The 27,420-nt window shown below is 43.7% G+C and overlaps 1 protein-coding gene across 1 annotated transcript in view; it reads left to right on the top strand.

Moving 5' to 3' along the window:
• The window catches only part of PICK1 (protein interacting with PRKCA 1), a 92,245-nt gene that overhangs the window by 32,948 nt on the left and 31,877 nt on the right, over window positions 1-27,420 (top strand). Inside the window, exons 5-8 of the mRNA XM_075182907.1 lie at window positions 21,424-21,490; window positions 21,601-21,690; window positions 22,574-22,627; window positions 25,745-25,807. Coding sequence (XP_075039008.1) covers window positions 21,424-21,490; window positions 21,601-21,690; window positions 22,574-22,627; window positions 25,745-25,807 — 274 coding nt within the window. The remainder of the gene's footprint in view (window positions 1-21,423; window positions 21,491-21,600; window positions 21,691-22,573; window positions 22,628-25,744; window positions 25,808-27,420) is intronic.

Raw genomic sequence — 27,420 nt, 5'->3', positions numbered from 1 at the left:
AGTGGGATTAGACAAGGTTGACCCTGATCTTCTCTGGTCTTCGCCTTGGCAATGGAACCACATGCTGCATCAATTAAAAGCTCGGATTCCACGGAGGAGGGGGATCCGCTATATAAAATATCCTTGTTAACAGATATCACTATCCCATCCCCAAATCTCTATACATGCCTTTTACTGTCTAATAGATATATGGTAGTCTTTCTGGTTATAAAATAAACGTTTATAAATCGAAGGCCATGCTGCCTCATATCCTACAGCATATCAAAGATAAGTGCCAAAACTGCGAAAGAAAATACCTGGGAATATTTATCTCCTCTTCTTACAAATATCTCTTTCAGGAGAACCCCTCAACTGATTGCTAGAATAAAATCTGACCTCAGTATTGGAGGAAATGCATGGTTACATGGCTGGGGATGATAATTGCGATAAAAATTACTTATTCCGAAACTGCTAAATCTTGTTCAGACTTTACTGGTCAAGGTCCCTAAAACAACTTTAAAAGAGTTGCAATCTATCTTCTATAAATTCGTTTTGGAATGATAAACCCCCTAGAACTGCTATGTCTGTACTCAAAAACCAATGAACAGGGGTGGTAGAGGTTTGATATTAAGCTATACTATCTTGCTTTGTATCTGAGCCAAATAGCAGCAACATGTGTCCCACCTAATACAATTGCATTGGTGGAAACTACATGTATTAAGGTAAATAACCTTGCTGCTTCTATCTGGGGTTTATCTAAAAAACATAGGCAACCTCAACTAAACTCTCTTCAATTCTGCAAGAATTTTCCCCCAGGACGCTCCACCTTTCAGTATAAGTAATGGATTCAGGCCAGTATAAAAGTTACTTATGATCTTAAGATACAAAATAATTGGGCCTCTTTAGATGATATTCCTCAGCAAATACCCCTCATGAAGACCCCTATTTTAATTTTTCTCATGTTAGCATTTTCTCCCCTCCTTTACCACTACAGATTTCTTAAGAGATCTAACCTCATGTGAAACAATTTGTCTAAAGACCCAATAAGAAAAGGTCTGATCTTTATGATTTACAATCTGCTTATAGAGGTTTCCTTTGACTCTTGGAGTCGACACGAGAGGGAATGGGAGAAGGATCTTGAACCACCCCCTGATGTCACAGTTGCTGGCAAAACTAGGGAACCTTCCTTCATATATGGTGGACTTGCCCCCATATTGTACCATTCTGGTATAGAGTACACTCCTATTATTAACTCAATATATGCTGCTTAACTCAAATAGCCAAAAATTGGAAGCAACAAGAACCCCCTTGAAGCAAAGCTTTTGAAAATTTAAGCTAGCATATCGCGTGCACATCATTATATACGAACTAAATTTCACACCATATGTGCCCTCTAGTTTTTTTTAAGAGAAAACCGCTGTAGGCAGCGCCTGCCAGTGGGCCAGCTCCTCCTCGAGTAAAACATGGGTATTTCACTATTCGCATATTGTAGAAGCTGTCTCGGGACACCTCTATATATGCCTTCCAGATATGTTAGTTACCTTAAAACCGGGGGATGGGGAGTATATGGAAATCAATGTCGATCTGAATATGCCCCAATATGGTGGAGTCAAGTATAGGGGCGGCTCCAAATATTGCCGGGTAATAGTTCATCTTTGAGTATAAACCAATTTGTTGTAAATGCCAAGGTCACATAGAGTAGGCAAGCAAGTCCAAAGTGTGAGATCAGTGCTGATATGGTGCTCAGAAATTATTAGTCTCACAGATGCTTTCATCTGCCCATATGTTAGGGTAAAAAGCAGGAAAAATTAAATCTGGGTGGAGCGGTGCCAGGATGCTTAATGTTGCAGAAACTTAACACCTAAAGCCCTATACAGGATTTATTCTTCCGAAGTCCCTTCTGTTTGTACTGCCGTAGTGTTGAATACCGTAATGGTTGTCAGGCTAACTGAGTGGTGCTGACTGTGACTTCATCCGTACTGCGAATGCAGGTGTTGGTTGATAGTACTGTTCCTTCGTTAGGCACCGATACTGGAGCACAGTCAAGGATCGGTGAGCAGATGAGCCGTAGAATTAGCGTGTTATGTTATCCAACACAATTTACTTTCAGGCTTCCTCAGGGATATAGATGGTTTGCGAGGGTGAGAAAAGGTTTATAAATGCACCCTTTTACGATGCTCCTCTGTGATTGGTTAGTTCAAAAGAGGTTTACAATAAGCTCCAGCTGGGACTGACAGTTAATGCAGCTAATGGGACTGGTGATGTTTATATTGGATGGTGGATCTTATACCAACCCATCCATTCGGTCAGTTAAGTGATTGACAGATTTTGTGGCCAATGGAACGAGCCTAACGTCCATGTTTAAACAAAGTATTCACACAAATCGCTGTTAACACAGTGTGATTCTATTACAATACCATAATTCAAGGCACAAATAAAATATGCAGTGCATGTTATCTGTTGTTTCCTATTAGTATATTGCAAAATAGGCAGCTATGTATTGGTGTGAATAGTGCAGCACCCAAATGGATAAACCCCTTGTATCGTGGGATAAGTTGGCCAAAGGTTCTAGAGATGTTTGGAGAACTATATCAGGGACTTGTAAAAAGTCGATATTGAAAACTTCAGGTGTTAGGGTCTTCATGTTGAAAATCCATTTGGATTCTTCCTAGGAGATATGTTTTTTGTAAGCATCCCCCCCTCCAGGGCTTATAGACCTTTCTAATGCCCATAACATTAAGTAAAGAGGGATCTTGTGTGTGGTGGGTGGAAAAATGTTCTTACATGCTGTTGCAATCTTTACTTATAAATAACTTTATTGTATTAGTAATAGAATTGAAAATTTGTATTTACTGAATCAGCATCTCGGATATATTTTTTTAATGATTAATACTGCCCCAAGGGGACTATTTATGTTGTACATGTTTTTTACCTTGTTTTCCCTACATGTTTTAGAGCTGTATTAGACTACAACTTTCAATAATTGATCATTTTTATTATTGGTACAGAACCTCAACTTTTTCCCTGTTTTTTGGGGTTTGTTTTTTTATATTTAATCGAATATTGAGGAAACAATTATGTTGATTATTGTAACGTGTTTACTGCTATATTGTACTGATCAGTTTCCTCAATACGGTTAAAAAAACAAAAAAACAGTCCAGCGTCTTGTCTTGAACCGTTCCTGGGTGCATTTTGAAGTGTGTTTGGGGTCATTGTCAAAGGTCATGTGTCTTCCAGCAGGACAGGCACCCAGTGTTCTTTAGATGTAGTTTGCCAATCTCTATTCTGGTTTTCCTGTTTTTGTGGCTCACAAATGGTTTACATCTTGTGGTGAACCCTCTATATTCACTCTTGTGAAGTCTTCTCTTGATTGTTGACTTTGACACATATACACCTACCTCCTGGAGAGTGTTCTTGATTTGACCAATTGTTGTAAAGGGGTTTTTCTTCACCAGGGAAAAAATTCTTCTGTCATCCACCACAGTTATTTTCCGTGGTCTTCCGGGTCTTTTGGTGTTGCTGAGCTCTCCGGTGTGTTCTTTCTTTTTAAGAATGTTCCAAACAGTTGATTTGGCCACACCTAATGTTTTTGCTATCTCTCTGATGGGTTTGTTTTGATTTTTCAGCCTAATGATGATGGCTTGCTTCACTGATAGTGACAGCTCTTTGGATCTCATATTGAGAGTCGACAGCAACAGATTCCAAATGCAAATGTCACACCTAGAATCAACTCCAGACCTTTTACCTGCTTAATTGATAATGAAATAACGAGGGAGTAGCCCACACATGTCCATGAAAAAGCAATTTATTTATTTTTTTAAATCGGGTAAAATTTTATTGCATTTTTCTTTTTTTTTTTTTTTTTCTTTAATAACAACATTTTAAACAACAAAAAAGCCCATAACATTGGACTTTATCCCCAATTATAACCCACACAGTGTTACAGGTATTATCAAGTAACCATACATAATAGTATCACAAAAGAAAAAACATTGACATTCAGATATACAAGCCAAGGTATGTACACCTCCCACCATTTCAAGATGCAATGAAATAATATTACAGTTTTGATAATACAGAATATAATCGTTGACCTTAATGACTCAACAATAGGCGGCTGGATGTCTGCCCCAAGCATTCATTAGGAGAGCTCCACCTCCCTCAACCCTTCTATAACATATGGGGATATCCTCCACCTATACCATATTCTTTCATACTTATCCACTAGTTTCCTGCTGGTGTACATGAACCTTTCATGGCCGACTGTATCGTTAACAAGGTCGATCCAGCTACTCAAAGTCGGGCCTTCAGGTGCCATCCATTTTCTAGCTATCACCACCTTTGCCAACATAAGTAACGTGTTGATAAGCAGTCTAATAAGTCTACGGGTTTTTTTTGTTTAAGCCCAAACCGAATATAGAGAGTTTTGGAGTCAAGGCCACCACTCCCACCTCCAGTCTTTTAATACCATTCTCCACCTTTCCCCAAAAGGATGAAACCAGCGGACATTCCCAGAGCATATGCCAAAAATCTCCTTTTTCACTCTTACACTTGGGACACAACACCCTCTGACCCCCACTAAACTTAGAAAGCCGAAGAGGGGTGAGATACGCTCTGTGTAACAGAAAAAACTGGACCTGGCGAAATCTGACTGATGCAGTGACCTCTTTCGGGCTACACAACACCATATCCCATGCCTTGTCACTAAGTCTCCCCAAATTCTCCTCCCACCTGCATCGCAGCTCCGGCAAGCCCCCTTCACCAGATCCTTCCACCAATATTGAATACAAAAAAGAGATTTGCCGTCTTTGGTCCAACCTGGACAGTTGCACCCTTAAGGAGTCTGCACTAAAGCTTGGGGCAGCTCCCCGGAACTGCGAGGCCAAAGCATGTCTTAACTGCAAGTATCTATAAAAGTAACCCCTAGGTAGCTCATATAACCTCTGAAGTTACTCAAATGAATATAATACCCCATTTTCATACAGTTGCCCAATCTGTATTATATTGTAGAATCGCCAGGCTCCAGCTCCCTCCATCCTAATCATTTCTCCAAAATCCAAGTTATCCCAGACTGGAGTGCACGGATCTAAATCCAATCCACCCCCAATCTGGGCTGACAGTCGCCAAACCTTCATGGCCTGAATTCACAAGGGGGGGGGTCCCTCCCAACCTTTCTTCCAGCTAGAAGAAACTGCACACGTGTATGATTAGATCCTGTCTCAGAGACTAAAAAGTCATGCAAATCTACACCCAACCGCGACCGGAACCATACCTCAATATGCGTTAACTGGGAAGCAAAATAATAAAGCCGTAGATTCGGCAAAGCCAAACCCCCCCGACCCTCGAGAACGATATAAAGTAGTAAGCTTAACTCTTGCTCTCCTGCCTGCCCACACCAAAGAAGCCATGAGACGTTCAATGTATCGAAATGTGCTATGAGGAATATACACCGGTGACTGCTGCAAAACGTACAAAAACTTTGGTTGGATTATCATTTTGACCAGGTTAATTCTACCTGTGACCGACAGTGGCAGCTGCTTCCATACCCCAATCCGGCTCCTAAGATAGTCAATCTGAGGTTGGACATTACGCTGGATATATTGACCCATATCACTAGATATCCAGATACCAAGATATTTAAATACCGGGATCCATTTAAGAGGAGTCTGCAAAACTTGACCCATAGGGCAAGCACCCTTAATCGGAGTTACACTAGATTTGTCCCAATTAATCAAAAGCCCCGAGTACCTGCCAAACACTGAGACCACACTGAGTAAAGTTGGCAGCGATTTATCAGGATATGACAAAAAGAGCAGCATATCATCTGCATAAAGGGCAATCTTGTCCGTCCTGCAGCCCATCCTCAATCCAGTAATATCTGACTGCATTCTAATCATACATGCCAACTGCTCTATGGCCAAGGCAAATAGAGTGGGGGACAAAGGGCACCCCTGTCTGGTACCTCTTCCCATAACAAATTGACGGGACACAAAGCCATTTACACAGACTCTAGCTGTAGGGGAGGAGTATAGCAGTCGAACCCATTGAATAAAAACCGGACCAAACCCAAATTTGAACAGCACCGCCCACAGATACCTCCACTCCACAGAGTCAAAGGCCCTAGCAGCATCTAACGACACCACCACCGCCTCCTCCTCCACCGGGTGGGGCAACTGCAGATGGCAAAAAAGCCTACGCAGATTTATAGCCGTAGATTTCCCCGGCATAAAACCAGTTTGGTCAGGATGTACAATCTCACTAATTACCCGATTTTAAACGTGTCGCCAAAATTTTTGCCAAAATCTTAATATCTGTTGTCAATAGCGATATAGGTCTGTATGATTCTGGAATCAAGGGATCCTTTCCCGATTTAGGGATAAGAACTATAAGGGCTTCAGACATAGACGGAGACACACATCCCTGATCTCTAAAGCTTGTAAACATATCTTTCAAGCGAGGCACAAAGAACCCCAGGTGCTTCTTATACAACTCTATGGGTATCCCATCTATGCCCGGAGCCCTGCCATTTGGAAACGAGGCTATCGCAGCTACAATCTCCTTCTCAGTAATTGACAGGTCCAAACTTTCTCTACCATCTGCGCTCAATTTAGGTAAAGAAACAGCCGCCAGATACGTGTCTAAGTCTGAGTACTCGGCTCTTGACACATAAGCATCTTTAAAATATACATAGAAAACATCACTGATCTCTTCGGTCAAGGTATGCACAACACCCAAAGTATCTGTAATCCCCGCCACTACAGCCGCCGCCCTTTCTGACCTTGCTAAATACGCTAAAAACCTTCTACATTTATCCTCTTCAAAGTATTGAGTATGTTTAGCAAATAACAGCTTACGCCTTGATTTATCTAACAAATAATCCGACCATTCTCTCTGTACCGCTAGCCAAGCCATCCTATCAGAAGCCACACGAGAAGAGAGGTACACCTCCTCTAACCGCACAACCTCTTTTTCCAATTTATCACCTCTCAACCTAGACTCTCTTTTGAAACAATTAATACTTCTAATTAAGGAACCTCTTAAAAAAGCCTTGAATGAATCCCAGACAAAAGGTGTGGCTGCTGTGTCCACATTGGTAGCAAAATACTCTTCCCATTGGGAGTCCGAGGTATTTCCATCCTGCAACAATGTCAACCAAAAGGGATTAAGTCTCCAAAATGCTTGACCTCTAGAAACATTAAGTTTGACTGTTAATACCAACGGAGAATGATCTGAAATCCCCCTTGGTAAATATGCAGCATCCGAGACAGCCGGCAATAACTCCTTTGATACAAGTCCTAAATCAATTCGGGAGAAAGCATTATATGAAGTGGAATAGCAGGAGAAACAGACCTCCCCCGGATGTCTCAGACGCCACACATCCACCAAACCCATCTCTTCCAACAGATCAGCGAATTTCGTTTTTTTAGCATGTGTAGTATCCCCCACCTCCCTCCACCTATCAACATTGGAATCCAACACATTATTGAAATCCCCACAGCAAATCACAGGAGTGTCCGGGGAGAGAGAGACAAAATCACTACATTTTTTTTAAAACCTCACTACTATACGGGGGGGGGGGGGGGGGACATAGACTGACAATAAGTTTATACGCTTGGAATCAAAAATGCCCCTTACAAAAACATATCTACCTAATGGGTCCGACTCCACCATTTCCAAAATAAAGTTTACTTTTTTACGTATAAGGAGAGATACCCCTCTAGAATGACCCGTATGAGTAGCATGGTATACCCATCCAACCCACGGTTTTTTAAGGGCCAACACTTTACATCCCACTAAATGTGTTTCAGTTAGACATATAACATCCGCTTCATACTTTTTTAATTGGGATATGACCAAAGACCGTTTAATTTTATCATTTAGACCACGAACATTCCAAGTCAGGATTTTAATAGACCCCCTATTCATTTTTCCAGTCGCCATAACACAAGGGAATACACATAAGACATTTCTGCATAAGAATCAACCCCCTCCAACCCAGGCAGACACCCAGCCACCAGTCAACCATATTAGCATATACCAAAATAGTCAGTCTCATCATCTGAAAATATTTGCATAGAGATAAAATACCAAACCTGTCACTGCATTGAAAAACCCTACCCCACCCTACCCTATTCAAACAGCCGCCCTCCCCGTATATCCATCCCCAACTTAGACATACCTGGATCCCCTTATAACTATCCCGCATCCCCTTAAACAGCACACACAACTATCTCCACGTACTTATGGAAAAATACCCGTATGCAACGAAAAAAAGGGAGGGAGGTCGCGACCCTTTAAGCAAGGGAAGCCCCCCAACCCACAAGTTCACCCCAGTACTCCTCCAACCCTCCATACCCACCCAGACCCTTAGCACCTACTGTAGGATCCAACAATCTCAAACAATATCACCCCATAACTGACATTTTCAAAAGGATCCAAATAACTACAATATTAACCAAAGTATTTCAGTCATATATAGTCAGAAATCAAAGTGATATATATTGACAGAGCATATCTCAAACATTATGACTATCAAAGGCACACAGTCTTGGTATCATCTCAGTTCAGGAGACCAATACATCACCAAGAGTATCTTCAGTCCGGACGAAGACCACTTGGAGCTCTCCTATCCAACCAGTGAGTCGCCTCAGATGAAGATCCAAAGAAAAGGGTAGTTCCATCCGCAATCACTCTTAATCTTGCCGGGAAAAGCATAGCATATGGCAGTTGCATTTCACGAAGACGACGCTTCACCTGAATAAATTGAGCTCTGCTTTTTTGTACATCCACCTAGAAATCAGGATATACAGCAACTCTCTGATTTTGGTACATCAGTGGGCCCTTAATCCGAGCCAGGCGCAGAATAGCATCCCGATCCTTATAATGCAACATCTTGGCAATAAATGTGCGCGGCTGTGCACCAGGAGGCGGTCTTTGAGTCGGAATCCGGTGCGCCCTTTCCACCGCAAACTGGGCCGTGAACTCCTCTCTGCCGAACAGCTGGATCATCCAATTCTCCAAGAATGTCTCCGGAGCATCTCCCTCTGCCTTTTCAGGGAGACCTACCAGTCGAATATTACTGCGTCTGAGGCGGCCCTCCATATCTGACATCTTCTGTTTAACTGACACCATCTGAGCCTCCAAACAAGCAATTTTCTGTGGCAAAGGGACTGTAGTATCTTCAAGTATAGAGATGCGGGCCTCCGTCTCTGACACTCGCTTTTGAATTTTCTGAAAATCCTGCCGCATCAATGACAAATCAACCTGCACCTCTCCAATTTTATCCATTACCTTCTTTTCAGAGGCAGCGATGGCTTCCAGGAGCTCCTGAAGAGTAGAATCAGCAGGTGTGTCTGCATCTTTAGAAGACTGGGGTACTTGCAACTCAGATGCAGGAGCTCCACCTGTGGCTGTAGCAGGATTAGAACGAGCATATTTCTCCAGCCTGCTAGCAGCAGTATTACTTGTAGAGTGCTTACCCATATTAGCACCTGCTACACACAGATTGCTACAGATGCACTGTTATGATGTATTATACAAGTCCACTGTAGTGAATGCTCAATAAAGACACCACCTGCACGCAGATAATTCACAGAGGGAAAAAAGTCACCAGGCAGCTTCAGATGACACTGTATATAATCTCCTTACTGTGCCACAGATAAAAATCTCAATGCTTTTAACAGGCACCACTGTAGAACAGGAATGTGACCGCTATGCCTCCAATACAGAGTGACTGCATATATTCTGTTCTCCCCCGACACTACCTTTCAAGATGGCGCCGCACCTCTCTTCCCGGCGGGAACACCCGGGGACCGACACTCTGCTCTTCACTTTACCCCAGCAGCCAGATGACCTCCCTCCACACGGCTCGCTCACACAGGGCAGGTAATTAATAACTCGCAGCGCCTTCACCGACCCAGGAACTCCTTCCCCGCCAGCGCGCTCAGGCTCATCCACGCTCCGGACACCAACACTGACTGTATCTCTCCCGAACCTCCAACAGAGACACCAGCTGGACCAGGACAGGCAGGGGCAGTTCTTACACCAAATTATCCCCGTTAGAAGGAGCCGGTAACACAGCAGGATATCGCTACAGGATATTTAGGCTGGAGAGCTTCAGTCAGCACAGCCTACTCCATGCTCCGTCAAGCCACGTCCCATGAAAAAGCTTTTTAGTCGATTGTCCCATTACTTTTGGTCCCTTAAAAAGTGGGAGGCACATATAGAAACCGTTGTAATTCCTACACCGTTCACCTGATTTGGATGTAAATACCCTCAAATTAAAGCTGAAAGTCTGCAGGTAAAGCACATCTTGTTAGCTTCATTTCAAATCCATTGTGGTGGTGTATAGAGCCCAAAATATGAGAATTGTGTCAATGTCCCAATATTTATGGCGTTGACTGTATGTAAAGTGGGCTTTATCCCAGAAGGAATTTAGTTTCTTCAGGGGTGTTTTGGTAAACTCCTGTGTGTCTCGTTCTCTTAGCTGTGGGGCCCTCCTAGGTCTCCTACCATATAACCCCCTTTCATTGATTTGGCGACAGTTTGTGTGATTTGAAACTGTACCATGTGACTGAAGGTCAGCTTGAATCTTTTTGGCATTTGATCGAGGTGCTTTCTTCACCATTTCAACAACCCTGCGCTGCAGTCTGAGATTAAGTTTCCTCAATCCAGAGAGGTTGGATACAATTTCATGTTCCTTAAAATTCCTAATAACATTGCATATGTTGGAAACTGGAACATCAAGTTGTCTGGGGTTCAATTTATGGACTTGAGATTGTCCATGCTTGGCTACAATCTTGTTTGACCTCTTCAGACAATGCTCTGGGTTTCTTTCTTCCATGTTTATTGCAGTACACACAGTGACACAAAATAGAAGAATGAGTAATTTTCTCTATTCAAGCTCATTTAATGAATGTATGTATATATGTGATATATGTGTATAATGCAACAATTTAAACATTCTTGGTTATTAGGGAGTAATAAAAAAATAGTGGAAACTAGATGTGCTAAGTGGTTCTTATCTGCCCTCAAATTCTAGGCTTCTGAATTTGATAACTTAAATATTTTGTTTTTAAACACTTTATAATTTTTGGTATACAATACACCAATATTCCGCATAAACATAAGCGGGCAAACATAAGTGATACCTCCGAAGTTAAATCAAGAAATTTACACTATTCTGGAACAAATGAATTCACACATAGTTTCCAGGTGAGTTAAGGGTCTCGTAATATCAGGTTTAGGGAGGGAGTCAACATAGTGTCTCACTTGAAGATAAGCAAATGGGTTAATATTTGGGAAGCCAAATTTCTCTTGCAACAGCGACATTGGTTAACATTAATCAGTGTGCAAAATGTAACCCACCAACCTGATGTCCTTCTCCCGCCAGAGCTTAAACCGAGAGAGGCATTGCCCTGGGATTAAGGCAGGATTGTCCCAGAGAGGTGTTATGGGGTAGGGATTGCAGGTAGTCTCAAAATGGAGCTTAAAATAGTCCCAAATCCGACAGGTGAAAAGTGCGATGTCAATGATAAAGGCCTATTGGCCGCTGGGACCCCTAAAACTGATCCCAAAGAAGGAATTATGACAACAGGAGGACTCCAGGTTAATCCACCAATGGCCTTTACTTAATGTAAACCAGGCCACAGCTTGGTTCAGATGGGTAGCAATATAATATAGATGGCTGTCCGGGAAGCACCTGCCGCCGCTAACCATCTCTCTGCGCATAGTCGAGAAGCTACTGCAGGGGAGTTTATGCTGCCAAATGAATTGAGAGAACCAACAGTGTAATTGGATCAGGGTGGACCTGCGTACTTGCATCGGAAGAGTCTGAAAGAGGTAGAGCAGACAGGCAGGATATTCATCTTGAAGGCAACTATCCTACCCAGCTAGGAGATGATTAGTTTTTGCCACCTGAACAGATCTGCCTTAATTATTTTAATTATAGAGGGGAACTTTTCCATGTTTAAAGAATCATACTGGGAGGTAATAAAGATTCCAAGATATTATTTTATTTTGTAATGTTGCCACGTAAATTTCAATTGCTCTTGAGGAGACCCAGGGTCGAGGGGTGTACATGAAGCGTAAGCGCTTCAGTCTTGGAGAGGTTTATCTTATAGCCAGAGAGGAGACCATAAGCTGTAAGGATGGTGAGTGAGGTGTGGGGTGGAGGGGGAAAAAGTCAAAGTGAGCAGGATGTGTCATCTGCAAGCAGGCTAAGCTTGTATTCTTCAGAACCGCTAGTAATACCTTTTTAACATCTGAAGTGAAACAAATTTTCTGTCATCCTATCTGGGGGACACTGCTATTATGGGTTGTATGAGGGGAGCTAGGAGTTGGCAATCAAACAGTTAATTATTTGTTTAACCTACAGACTGACTCCTCCCCTCTGCAACCCCCTGCATCCTCAGTGTAATTTGAGTGCCCAAGGAGTTGGGCTGAATCTCTTGCAGCATTTTTTTACAGACTTAGAGAAATTTCTTTTATTTTCATTTATTTTATCTTTCTTTACTTAAGATTAGGTGCAGTTGCAGCAGCTGCTACTTACTGGGGCTGTGTTGGAGACACATTTCCTCACAGGATCCCTGCTGCTGCATTGCCAGAGTACAGACGGTTCTGGTACTACAGATAACTATAAGAGGTGACAGGAGGCTGACCAGCACTTCTAGTAGGCATAGAGCGCGGCAATACCGATGCAGGACACCATTTTTAGGACGGTACCAACTTCCCTGGTAATGAGATGGAGAATTGGACCGCACACTTTCACGGATGGGTTAAAGGGCGCTGTGGGCTTATATATAGAAGCCAGCGCATCCGCCAGAGAGACCGTTAGGCTGCTTGATAATAAGGGAAGCACGCCATAACGGATATTTGAGAAACAAGGAGCAGCATAAAGGGAGGACACCCCTACAGAAACTGGTGACTTGGTGTGTCTTTGTAAAGTGCAGGAAAATGGCAGTTGCCTGTTATCAGCTACAGTGGCAAACTGTTCATTCTCCATGCTGCACACAGACCTCTTCTCCCAATGCACAGCGGGTCCTGGGTCATACAGGAGAGCTAAGTACCTTTCTCATCCTAAAAGACTGTTTTTTTGTTTTGACAGCCATGTATATATTATTTTAGAGATGTATGTGCTGCTAGATTACAGGGGTTTATAAACGCTATATACAGGTCACACACACATATAATGTAACCTTAGGTTGCTTAGAGTATATACTGGGACTTTACATATATATATATGTCTATATTTAAAAACAGGGATACTCTGCACTCTCCACATGCATGATTAGTGCTGTACTTACTACTTTTCTATATAAAAAACAAAATGTTGGTTCCACATACTGCAATATATGTTAAGCTGACCAACTCATGCCAAGGTCCTAAGGTTACTTACTCAGAGTATACGCTGAGACTCTACATATACATGTGAAAATATCATAAATAAAATCAAGTAGAGGGTGCGGTCTTCTCCAGAAAAACCCGGGTTCTGGGTTTTGGAATAGGGGGTGCGCAGGCCGTGGTCTCTTACTGAGTCGTATAGCGAGGTACAAGATGGGTAGTCAGGTAAGCCGGTTCGGTAACATGCTGGCAACGTAGTAGTGCAGGGGAAATCCAGAAAAATGGTCAATGTGGCCGGTTCAGCATCTATCAGGAGATATCAGTGCAGAGGGGGAAGTCAATTAGAATGGTCAGACAGGCCGGGTCGGTAACTGGTAATGCAAAGGGAGGATCCCAGAAGAATAGTCAGACAAGCCGGGTCAAATGGGAACACAGAGGAGCGGAGAGTAGTCAAACAAGCCAATCCAAGGAAACACACTGGAACGTTGGAGCAAGGAAAACCTGATACTCTGGCACCAGCATGTTGTCAGTCTGTCCAAAATACTACTGGCAGCCAATGATATGCCGGCGGTGTGTTGTCATCGGCCAGTGATCCAAGTAAAGTTCCGTTGCCTGGCAACTGGAAGCACCTGCACAGAAGGGCCGACAGTTCAGCCGGAAGTAGAGCGTCTGGTGTTTGGCAACCAGACGCGGTGGGGGAGGTAGAAGGCGGCCTTCCCAGAAGGAGCGGAGGGCCGGCACCTGACACCTGGCAGGAGTGGGCAATAACCTCCAAAAAAAAAGATATCTGTTCTCATTCCAATGCTGGCCCGAAATCTCAGATGAGTGAAACAAGGAGTCTACCTGTGATCCTGGTGGTTCCACATTGGCCATGTCGGATCTGGTTTGCAGACATTCTGCGACTGGCAAGTGAGCAAGGGCGTGTCTACTGCTTTACGACAAACTGCTACTAAAGGGCCGGTTTCAGTTCCATGACCTTTAGCATGGCTATTGAAGCCAGCCTTAGTGTCCATAGTGTTTATGTGGATAAACCTTTGGCTCAGCTATGTTGTGAGCTAGGAAGCAGGCTTCTGGCTGCATTTATCACCGAGTGTGGTGTATGTACATTAGGTGGTGCGAGCATCACTCTTGCCACACAAAGTCTTTTGACTTTGTAGTCTCTTGGCCTTTGTCCAAGGTGGTTTGTCCACGGGTCTTAGACTCGGCTCTATGAGAGTCCATGTATTGGCCCTCTGTCTATTTCCAGAAGCAAATTGCGGGGGCTGCCAGAAGGGAAGATTTTTCTTCAGTGGGTCTTCATATCTAGCCGCCTTGCGTTCCGCCCACAGCTCCCTGGGATCTGCTAACTATGCTTCAGAGCGCAGTCTTTGAACCATTGAGCATGGCCAAGTTCAGGTTGCTCACGTGGAATGTGAATTTCTCTTGGTCATAGCATCTCCATGGAGAGTGTCTGAACTTTCTTGCCGCTTTCCCATGATAGGGCTGTTCTGAGGATGGCTTCTTATTTCCAACCTAAGGTGGTTTCAGATTTCACCTAAATCAGGAGATCGTAGTCCTGGTTTTCCAGGTGCAGGATGGATCTTTGGACTTACAATCTGAGGAATCCTTGAATGTTGTTCATGCCCTTCGCATGATAACGAACTTCGGATATTCGCAGGACAGATTCCCTCTTTGTGGTATTGCAGGCTTAAAAGAGGGGTTGGCTGGCTACTGAGCAGACCATCGCCAGGTGTATCACATCCAGCATTAGGCAGTCCTATGTCACGACAGACCGGCCTGTGCCTAGCCATATTGCCGCCCATTCCATCCACACAGTGGGTGCTACTTCGGCTGCACGAAATAGAGTTTCAGAGGATCAGCTTTGAGGAGCAGCCACCTGATCCTCTGTACATACATTTACTAAGTTTAAGGTTTTTGCGTCCTCTGATGCCAGTTTTGGCCGCAGTGTTTTGCGTGCCGGGTTATCAGAGTGGTCTCTCCCTTAGGGGGCTGCTTTAGAGCATCCCCATGGTAGCAGTGTCCCCCAGATAGGATGAAAGAGAGGAAGATTTTTTTTTGTTTTGTTTTGTTTTTTTTTAAAGTACGTTGTATTAATAGTAACATCTTATCTTTAACAAAATTCTCAAAAGGTACATTAACAAGTACTTGTACATATAAAGATAGACACAATGTACAGCTTTTTCTCACCATGCTTTTACAGTGTAAATTTGACTGCATGTTGATCTTGTAGCGTGAAGATGTTTTTTATTTTGAACAAAACAGAGAGAAAAATAATAGAAAGAAGAGAAGGGGGGGATAAGTAAGGATGATGGGCAAGAAACAAGGGGGAAGAGAATTAGAGGGGTTAGGGGTAAGGAATTCACACCTTTAACAAGAAGTCAAATCCATTCATTTCAATAAAGGATCAGTCTCTACTAGAATTAAAGCAGGGGTTGATTATGGTATGAAGCCCATGGAGACCAGACTTTATGGAAAGACACGGAGGAGCCCCTCAGCACACTGGTGATATGCTCCATTTGGTAAGTATGCCAAACCCGACCGCAGACCATTTGGAGAGTAGAGGGTGTGGGATTCTTCCAGGAAGCAGGTAGCCGCGCTGATTATGTGCCGGAGGAGCTTATATGCATGTGTAGGGATGTCCGGGAGAGGCAAGGGCAATAATACATGCTTGGGGTTGGAGGGTATGGGAGTGTCGAGTACCGCTGTAGCTAGTGGGAGAACCGCTGTCCAGTACGAGCGTATTCTGGGAGAGCTCCACCAGTTATGCATAAAGGCGCCAACTTGGCCACAATTTCTCCAACATGTGGTACCATCTATGGAGCAATTTATGGGCATTTTTTTTGATGCAGACATTTATGGAAGAACGAGCTGTCCACTCATAAATGTCTGACCATTCTTCCGTTCTCTAGAGAATTTCCCAGGTCCGTCTCCCACTGCGTCTGGAATCGGTCCTTAACCTCTGTGGAGGTGGGGAGTAATGCATTGTATAGTGTGGAATTGAGACCTTTTGAAGATGCTCCAGAAAGGCATAGATTCTCAAACACAGTGGGAGGCCTAGATGATAATTGAGCCTTGACCTTTTGGTGGTAGTGTCTAATCTGTAGGAATTGGTGGAACTGTCCCATCACAAGCCCGCACCGGCCTGCTAAGTCTGAGAACTGAAGAAATGTTTGGGTCCTAGTAATATGATTTAGTAGCAGTATTCAACCCTCTACTGCCCACTTTGTGTGCATAGGGCGTGCAAGACCAGGCGTAAAGGCTGGGTTTATCCAAAGGGGTATCATTATCGAAGGTGCGGGAGACAGAGTTGCCATTCTATTACATTGGGACCAGATTGAGAGAGAGAGGGCTATTACTGGATGAGTTCGAGCGGGGGCTGGGCGCTGAGCAGCTGGAAGCCAAAGAGCAGAGCAAATAGGCGAGCCTCCCAGGAGATCAGATTCTATATCAACCCAGACCCTAGTTCCAAGCGGAGAGTGCCATTGGACACATTGAGCTAAACGTGCCGCGTAGTAATAATTCCGGAGGTTGGGGATGCCGAGGCCACCTGCCATGGGGGGGCGTTTCAGAATACGAGCAGAGATCCTGGGTCTTCTGTTTGACCAGATAAATCGTCTTACAGAGGCTTGCAGCATTTTTAGGACATAGGGGGGAATTCTAATAGACAGGGTGTGAAAAAGGTAAAGCAGTCTAGGAAGCAAGTTCATCTTCACTGATGTAATCCGGCCCACCCAAGATATCATAAGTTTGTCCCAGGAGACCATGTCTTTTTTAAGAGAAGCTATAAGCTGGGGGTAGATTGCCCGGTAGAGACTTTCTACCTTTCTGGCAAGTCTAATATCCAGGTATTTAATACACTCGGAATTCCAATGAAAGGGTAAGTTTAGTTCCAGGAGCTGCTTTAGCTTAGGGGAGATATTGAGATCCAGGATATCTGTCTTAGCCGTATTGATCTTAAAATTCGATACCATGGAGTAATTGTCAAGTTCTTGGAATAAGTTGGGTAGCGATGTTAGGGGATTAGTGATGGTGAGGAGGATATTATCCGCGTAAAGTGCTATCTTATAAGTGCTGGATGATAGTTGTATGCCGGAGATGTCAGGGTTCTGATATATTTTCACGGCTAGAGGCTCTATGATTAATGCGAATAAGAGGGGGGAGAGGGGGCATCCCTGCCTGGTCCCATTTTGAATCTGAAAGGCTGATGAGGAGCACCCGTTCACCTGGACAGAAGCAGTCGGATTGGCATACAAAGCAGAGACCCCTTCGATAAAGCAGTCTTTGAAACCATAGGCTGCGAGGACTTTTATCATAAAGGGCCAGCCAACGCGGTCAAATGCCTTTTCAGCATCAAGGGACATGAGGAGGGAGGGCAACTTACACTCGTTAATATGTTGAATGAGGTCTATGGTCCGCCTGGTATTGTCTGCTGCCTGCCGGCATGGGACAAATCCGACCTGATCGGGGTGTTATAATTTCGGGAGCACAGCATTCACCCTAATCGCAAGGACTTTGGCATATATTTTTAGGTCCACATTAAGTAAAGAGATGGGGCGGAAGCTACTACAGAGGGATGATCTTTGCCCTCTTTCGGAATAACAGTAATCCGGGCTCGGGTTGTGGCTATGTCAAAGGGGGTCCCATCAAGGATGGCATTAAACCATGTGGTTAGCTTTGGACTAAGGATTCCTGCAAATTTTTTGTAGTACTTGGCAGGGAGTCCATCCGGACCCGGGGCAGAGGCTATCTTCATGCTGCGTAGGGCTGTAGTAGTTTCTTCAGCTGTTGTGTCAGAACTGAGAAACTGGATCTCGGAGTCTGATAGTCGCGGGAGATGGCAGGATTGCAGGTACGCATTTATTTTGTCGTCTAGGTCAGGGGGTGGCGGGTCTGATTCATTCAAATTATATAGTGATGAATAGTATGTCTGGAATTCCTTCAATATAGAGTTTGGATTGTATGTCAGTTGCCCTTGGGAATTTTTAATAGATGAAATCGCATTGCGGGTGCGCTTTTGGCGGAGTTTCCGGGCTAGTAGGGAATCTGCCTTGTCGCCTTTTTCGTAAAAAAAGTTGCTGGGTCCATTTGAGGGCACGGGCTGTTTTTTTTTTTTTTTTGGATAAGACAGCATTGAGCTGGCCCCTGACTATCATTAGTTCCCTCAGATGTGACTGATCTAATGAACCCTGATGCTGAGTGAGTAGAGAGAGAAGTCTGGCTTCCAGTGCACATATCTGCTCTCGTTCCTCTTTACGCCGGGAGGCTGCGATACTAATAAGACGTCCACGTAATGTGGCCTTGTGTGCCTCCCAAATTGTGGACAGGGATATGTCAGGAGTTTCATATAGAGCAAAGAATTCATTAAGCGCCTCCGCTATTTCCAGACATGCCGCAGGGTTAAGTAAGAGCGTATCATCCAACCGCCACTTTGAGCTTCGCTTAGGAAGGTCTGCAACGTCCAATTGAAGAGACACTCCCATGTGGTCTGTCCAGGCAAACGGGTGAACCTCAGCTCTGTGAATCTTAGGGGCCAGCCGAGTGTCAATCAGAAAATAGTCTGTTCGGGTGTATATGTTATGGGGGTGAGAATAGAAAGTATATCCCCTGTCCGTACCATTAATCACCCGCCACCCATCCAGGAGGGAATGCTCTTTAAGTAACGCGGCAAAGCAATTAGCCTACCGAACGAAGTGCGCTTGGGGCTGAGATGAGGGCATGGTCATCGGTGTCCTATCAAGAGAGGAGTCTAGAATCATATTAAAGTCGCCCCCATAAGCAAGTGGCCTTCGGGAGGAAGATTTTTATACTTACGATAAATCCTTCTGGGGGACACTGCGTTCCCTCTCTTTTTGCCTTCTGCTCTTTTCTCAGTTGTCTTACCCTTCCATGGGGCTTTATAAATACACTGAGAATGCAGGGGGTTGCAGAGGGGAGGAGCCAGTCTGTAGGTTATACAAATAATTAACTGTTTGAGTGCCAACTCCTAGCTCCCCTCATGCAACCCATGGTAGCAGTGTCCCCCAGATAGGATGAAAGAGAAAAGGATTTATCGTAAGTATACAAATCCTCCTTTGCCCGCCAAGGGCTCAATCACCAGAGCAAAGATTATGGGTGACAAAGGGACAGCCCTGACGAGTGCCATTGGTGATTGAGATCAAGGATGAGTACTGGAAGAGGGACCTGAATCAGTGCCTGGTTTCTCTTGAGAAAAGTACCATCGAAGCCAAATTTCCTAAGAGTTTCCAGAATAAAGGGCCAACTGATTCGGTCAAAGGCCTTCCCTGCATCCAGAGAGAGCACCAAGGCCAGTGTTCTGGCCAAGTTGATATAATGGATAAGGCTAATGGTTCTTCTGGTATTATCCCGTGCCTGATGCTTCGGTATAAATCTCACCTGATCTTTATGGATCAGATGGGATAACAGAATTGAGGCACCGAGCAAGGGCTTTCTCATAGATCTTGATGTCTGTGTTCAATAGTGAAATGGGCCTGTAATGGGCACAGTCTGACGGGTCTTTGCCCTCCTTTGGAATAACAATTCTACGTGCAGCCAAGGCTTATTTGGAGAAGGAGCCTCCCTTTAGTATATCATCATTGAACAAGTCAACAAGATAAGGTGAAAGAAGTTTGTTAAATGTCTTGTAGTATGTGGCTGTGAAACCGTTGGGGCTTGGAGCTCTGTTAGCTTTCAAGTTTTTGAATTGTGAAATCTACCCCTAATTGGTCGAGAGCATCTGCCAAGAGCCTGGGTAAGCGGCAATCGGAGAGAGGAAGCGTTTAGAATTCTCTACCAAGGTTTAGGAGGGGTCACCTGGCTTTGAGATATTATAGAGTTTGCTATAAAAACTCCTCCTAAATTCTTCTGTAATCTGATTTGGGTCTTGTGTGAGACTACCTGAGTGACATTTGATACGAAGTACATTACTTTAGGAGAGTTTAGGTATTAGCTGGGACTCCAACAGCCTGTCTGCCTTGGCGCCCTTTTCATAAAAACTTTGGTTTAGATATTTCAACGCAGTTTCAGCTCTCGCAGAATGCAAAAGGTTTAACTCCCCTCTTGCTGCTGCAAGTTTAGAACAGTCTTCCGGTAGGCCCGAAGCTTTGTGGGCTCTGTCTAGGCTAGCTACGCGTCTGGAGGCCTGAAGAAATTGGAGTCCACTTTTTTTTAGCGTATGCCGCCGCCCTAATCAGACTACCACAGCTCGCAGCCTTGTGGGCATCCCAGAGGAGCATAGTGGTGATAAGAAGGGTCAGCATTTGTCTTGCAATAGTGGCTAAATTCCTGTGTCTAACTGATTTAAGGTGAGGGTTAAGTAGGACCCTATCATTTAGGCACCGAGTAAATTGCTTTCTCCCCGTCTGTGGGCCCACAATGTCCACGGTAGCTGGGCCATGGTCTGACCATGTGCTTGGGAGGATATCCACATCAATGATATGTTGAGATAATTCAACACACAGGAAGACCATGTCAAAGCGCGTGTGCACGCTGTGGACCCGAGAGTAAAAGGTAATGTTTTTCTAACTCGCCATGCACCAAATAACAGATGTTGGGAAAACGAGACCCCCAAGGCTTTAGAGTCGGTATTTACAAAATGACTGGAGGAATGGGGAGGAGGAGTGGATCTGTCCAGGTTGTTATCAAGGGTAGCGTTAAAGTGAAATTCCATAGGCAAAAAGTTTCACGTCCAATTTAAGGCCATGTGAAAAAGTGTTTGGACATGCTAACACTTGTAGTACTATAAGCTCCAGCATACCCATGGCTGCCAGGGCATGCTGACACTTGGAGAATCACTGGAAAAACAAGTCCGTGCCATGGTGGCCCTATCTTTCAACTTCCAGGACTAAAATGATCTGCTGCTAACGTCTTGTTGCCAGATATCACAAGATACCTTCAGAGGTCTTGTGGAATCCATGCATTGATATGTGAGATCTGTTTTGTTGTCACGAGGGGGACATACGCAATATTAGGCAATGTTGTGGCTGATCTGTATGTATGCATACACTGCGTTCAACAATTAATTTTCTGTCTGATCATCTTTAGAAAATTACAATGAAAGTGAATTAATGACAATTCTATGTGTAAGTTCAATATTATCTTCACTAGGGAGAAGTGACTATTCACTACAACAAGCTACAAGCTGATCCTAAGCAGGGGAGGACTTTGGATATTGGTAAGATTTTAACATTTTTTTTTTACTTTTTTATTTCTAAAAAACCCTGTATTGTCTTTGTGTTTGGTTGGTCTGTGTGTCTCAGTTGTTGCCTTTGTGGTTTTATGCAGTACTGAAGAAAGTGAAGCATCGTCTGGTGGAGAACCTGAGTTCAGGCACTGCGGATGCTCTTGGTTTAAGTCGTGCCATCCTGTGCAATGGTAATGCTGCTACATTTGAAGGAAACTCTCAAATTGCCAGTTAATTACTTGAGCGATGAGCCAAAGTTAGTCTACTTAATGTGTTAATCTGGTGTTTGACACTACTCCTATACCACAATTACTAGGAAGTTAAAAGCACAGAGAACATTACTAGCTGGAGTTTAATAGACACAGGTGATAGTCATTCCTCTACATGAGACAAACTGCAAAAAAGCAAACCTCCTTTCACTTTGGATCATGCTTCATGAGACATTTCCTCTAGCTTCATGCCATGATTGTCATTATTGTTCTAAATGTTTATTAGTCAACAATTGAATATTACATTACTCATTGGATAACCCATCCAAGAGAAGTGTTCACTTTTGTTTATTCCATTGCTTTTTTTTTTTTTTGTTCTCTCCCAGAATAGTAACCCCCCCCCCCCAAAAAAAAACCAAAAAAAAACAAACCCAAATGGTCATGATGTGGGAAAACGGATTGGGTGAAAATAAAGATAATTAAGCATCACTTATGTAACCAAATAATCAGTCCACTGTCCTGGATGATGGATCAGGCCATGAGACAGCCCAGTCATTGTGAGTAAGCTATAACTTTTAAAAAGTACCTCCAATTTGCTTGGATAGGCATTAAAAGTTGTAACTGTAATAACACTGCTGCACTGTTTCATTGTAGGGATTCATGCCTTGTGGACACAATGATATTTGGTTCAGGATAGTATCATCTGTATTTGCTGGTCGCTTTGTCTTTTTCTTTCATGTGAGCTCACTTATTTTTCTATGCTGTTTTGGTTAACAAAAAAAGATTTTGCAAGCGGGCTCCATTGTTTTGGAAATGTTTTGATGAGATCTTACTTGAAATATATACCTAATGTTCCTTGTCACAGATGGCCTGGTGAAAAAACTGGAAGAGCTTGAAAAAACAGCAGAATTTTATAGAGGTAAATTTCGATCATGAATGTTGGCAGGCATAGATTATACTGCATGTTAAAGTCCTTTCTTGCTGTTTTGATTAGTACGACTGACGCATTGTAATTGCAAGTGCATCCTTATTTCTGCTACTTTTTTTTTTTTTTTTTTTAACTTTATTATGAAAGTAAAAACAAGTACAAACTGAAACCAGGAACAAATCACAGGGTGTGTAAAGATAAACAAGGAAGACGAAAAGGGTAGTAAAGTGACAATCTCAACAGTAAACCAGAAACTTGTCAACCGATAAAATACCACTACATTCGTTCACATAATATTTGCAATGTTTTCTTTATTGTAGGACAGGGAGGGGAGAGGGGGAACTACTGGTCATCACCGATAGAAAGCATTTCCTCAAAAACAAACAAACAAAAAAAAGTAAGAAAAAATGTCACACGCCGGGCATTCGACTTCTATAACCGAAGCCCGGCACACTTACCTGACCGCTGCGCTCCGTCTCGGCTGTCCGCCATCTATGCGCAGATCTCTTTATATCCTCTGCTCCCCATTCATTGGTTACTCAATCTGGCTCCAAATTTAAAAGGCACTTTCCCCTGCAGCTCAGTGCCTATCTAGTACCTACCTTCTAGGTACTAGACGTGGCTCCATTTCTCCTGCTGGCTGTTTTCTCTCTTTGGATTATATCCTGCAGTACCTGTTGTCCGCTCAGCTGACTCTTCTTCATTCCTGCAGTAACCTGTTGTCTGCAGAGCTAACACTTCTCCGTGAACTTTGCCACCATTCAGTATTAACCTGCTGACCGCAGAGCTGACACTTATGTGTTCTACGCCACCACTGCAGTGGTAACCTGCTGTGCTTAAACGGATTCACTTCTCCGCATTCCCCTATGGATCGCGCCTGATACTCCCAGTAAGGGCCGCGACCTGCGGTGCAGATGTAACTAAGACCAAACCACCTTGCGGCGGTCCCTGGTGAATACCTTCTGCCCGTTAGACTCCGCGCCTTGCTGGAAGTAGTGCTAATTTGCGCAGATCCAAACCTACAGAACCGTGACAAGGGGTTTGAGGGATAGAGAAAATTAAAGGAAAAGCCAGGGCACCCAAATTTGGTGGAATTTATTGTCTCTGTCATGTAAATGATCGGTAATTTTTTCCTTCTGGGCAGTGAACCAGATATAGGACTTCAAAGCAGAAAAGCGGGAAAAGATATGAGAACATAATACATAAGAAACTCCATCATAATAATATCACAAACTGAAGTAAACAAGTAGCAATACTACAAGGTGCAATAAGAACAATATGCGTTAGCAACATGCATGTAGCTACATCAGGACCCATCTTCTCCTTCGTGATGAGCAGGTTCCGCAGACAGGAGAGAGAGATTAGCTGTGGGAGATATAAATGGAGAACAAATAGAACAACAATACAGCAAACAAGGTATGAGGATGAGGTAAAGAAAGCGGCTGCAATCGTCCTGTTCTCGGCACAGGTAGTCTGTCGCAGAAGAAGTCTCTGGGTAGGCTACAGAGAACAATGTATACAATCTAGATAGGGAGGCAGCCTGTCCCCAGAAAAGCAGTCACAGGAGCAAGGGAAAAATAACTTGGGGATTCTCGTGGAGGGCTTATGGGTAAAAGATGAAGGATGTCAAGACACCTGCTGCCCTAACACTAGGGGGAGGCCTCCGGTCTGTGGATAAAGTCAGCTATCACAACTAAAGCGTGCTGCCAAGGGCGCAGCCTTCATCCAGATGACGGTACATGCAAAGCAGTGTGGGCCCAAAAAATGTTCAGGGGTTTACAGAGTGTGATTTAAAGAGTTTTGGGACTGTAGACAAGTCTATCCTTTGAGTTCTCTGCGCTTGTGGTGTGGAAGTGCCAGGAGCAGCATTGCTTTTGAGGTCAGAGGCAGGAGGAAGTCGAGGGGTGAGCCTAATGTAACAGAGGAGGTTGTGGGCTTCATCCAATAATTTAGCCATAAGTTGTTTTGATACCAGAGGAAAAGGCGGAAGAAGAATCCACAGTGGTACCGTATGTTGTGCTCTAGGAGGACCAAAGTCACAGGTTTGAGCTCTCACCTCCTTGCCAGGGTAGTAGGGGAGAGAGCTCAGAAAATTTGGAGGGTATTACCCTCAAAAGTCAGGGTTTGCCTCTATATGAGGAGCTCAAATATTCCCAGCAGTGTAAAACATTACAGCAGGAATGGATGTACTGCAGGCTCCTAGATAGTTCCACTGTCAGAGGAAAATGGTGAAGAGCCTGTCTGGCACAGAGTTGAACAGGGAGCTAGAGTGTAGGGTTACAGATGGTGCTGTCAGCATCTTCCAGTGGACAGTTATTTGGTAGTCCAGACCAGTGTAATTAATGAAGCAGTGACAGGGCTGGTTGACAAGTCTCTCCAGGGAGTGATGTAAGTTCTGGAGGCCACTAGCAGGAGTGCTACATGTAACACATATGGGGCTCACTATGCACCAGGTAGTTGCCTGATCGTGGAAAGAGGTGAGGCCAATATCGAGATGGGGGACTTTCAATGTAGTGACTGTGGAGGGTAACCATGGCCGATGCGGCTGCAGACAGAGTGCTCCAACACAAACAATGGGGTCACCAGACAGGCTGCCGACTCTCACCTGTGCCAGGAAGCATCCGGTCCAGGTAAGAGGTGATCCGCAGTCATAGAGCGTATGCTTCGTGATGGCTGCCAGGCCCAGAGTTGCAGGGCCAGTAATTCGGGGAAGTCCACTGACCGAAGGTGGGCCACAGATCACAAGACACCACGATGTGTCTTCATTTTTCTGCACTTGTCTGAAATATTTTTTTTATTTGTTTAAAAACTTTTGTATATTGAATCTAAGGAGGTATTCTATAAATGGGCACAGACGGCAGTATTTATTTGAAACCCATAGACTTTATTTTAGTGTACTGAGCAAATAGGAAGGCAGCACTCGCTTATACCTATAACAAAAGAAGTTCTTATTTGCACAGAATAAATTGTATCCATATGTTAACATTAAAAGTAAAATTAAAGATAGTAAGTAAGACTCTAATCCTCTAGATTATGATTACCTATCTTGTTTGCAATATCTATCCCTACACTCATACAGCTGGTTTTTTTTTTCGTTTTTTTCCCAAGGTATGATGGAACACACCAAACGTCTCTTGAGAGCATTCTTTGAACTTTCTCAAACACACAGAGGTAATGATTATTTTTACACTAACACTGTATATAATTGATATAAGCTATTGAGTAGTATTTTTTTTTTAATGTAAAGAAGTCCTTTTACTTTTAGCCAATATCTTATAAGGGTTTATTGATTTGTGTTAAACAATGTCCTACTGTGATTAACAAACCCTTGAGCAAGAGGGTTTTTTTTTTTAAATATGTTTGATGCCCACCGGAAGCAGTCCAGGACCTGACTGTCTGAGAGCCAATTCAGCAGCCAATGAGCTGTTGCTGAAAGTTTAGACAGTACTTCCCTCCCACTTGAATCTACATCTCTACTTGTTGAAATCTGTCTCCATTTCAGAGAACATTAAAAGCCATCATTGTATTAGCATAATTATGATGGACTTTAAGACTGTGGCAAAGACATTTGTTGAGTAACTGAGGCCGTACAGTTTTCTAGACTTGTACATCATTCATGCCTTTGAAAACTTGAAATCTCTTCCACAGATACAGTGGAACTAATCTTGCTTGAGCTTCCGTCACATTGATTATTTCACCTGTATGAGAAGTATGTTAAATTAATGTGAATTTAGAAAGAAGCGACATTGTGTACACAAATGTTTATCCTAACCAGGACTCTTGAGTGCTTCTTTAAGTTGTTTAATTGTGGAGTTGAAAGGTGTGAAAGTTTGCAGTCAAGCTGGCAACAAGATATTCAATGTAGTTGAATTGCCATCCCCCCACCCTCTTAAGTCTGCCATGACTTAATTGTAACCGTTGATGTGTGTGACCTTTTTCTCTCCCGGCTGTCCTCCATTCGTTTCCAACTGCTTTTTTTCTGTCTCGACCCCTTATTTCACCTTCTTCTACCCAAGGCTCTGTTGTTGCCCTCCTGCTCTTTTCCCTGTTCACTTCTTGGTGACCTCATCAGCTCTTTTGACCTCCAATACCATCCTAATGCTGATGACACCCTGACCACTCCCCCTCTCTTGTGTGTCTAGTTGTCTTTTTTTTGCTGTCTCCTTTTGGATGTCCCAGTGCTTCCTTAAACTTAATAGTACTAAAACTGAACTCATCGTATTCCAATGTCCCTTCCCTTTTCTCTGTCCATTGATGACATTATCTTTTCCTCTTGTCTCAGAATTTCACTGCCTGGGAGTAATCCTTACTTCTATTTCTTTCACTCCTCCCCACATTTAATCCCTCTCCCAATCTTGCTGCATCCATCTTTGAAACATCTCCAGGATCAGATGGTTTTCCAACCTTCGCACTACAAAGACTGTCATCTACTCGCTTGGCATCCCTCGCTTGGAATGCTGCAAACTTCTCCTCTCTGGTCTGTCTTTTTCCGGCCTCTCACCACTTAGTCTATCCTCAGTGCCGATGTTTGTTCATATTTCTCTATTGTTACTTTGCATTTCCTTTCCTTCTCTGCCAGTCGCTACGATGAACTGGACTCTATAAGGAGAAGGGAGCGAAACTCCTCACCCAATCCTCTCCCTCTTAAATCTCCAACTTTCCTTACACCCTCTCCATTCTGCTAATGCCTCTCCTCTTCACACATTACCTTCTCTCACTCTCGCCTCCAAGACATCTCCCGTACTGCTCCCAACCCCTGAAACTCATTCCCTTTACCAATTAGG

This window comes from Mixophyes fleayi, chromosome 8 (genome assembly GCF_038048845.1).
Source record: "Mixophyes fleayi isolate aMixFle1 chromosome 8, aMixFle1.hap1, whole genome shotgun sequence".
In the NCBI taxonomy this organism is placed as follows: Eukaryota; Metazoa; Chordata; class Amphibia; order Anura; family Limnodynastidae; genus Mixophyes; species Mixophyes fleayi.
This window is presented reverse-complemented; position numbering and strand designations above follow the sequence as displayed.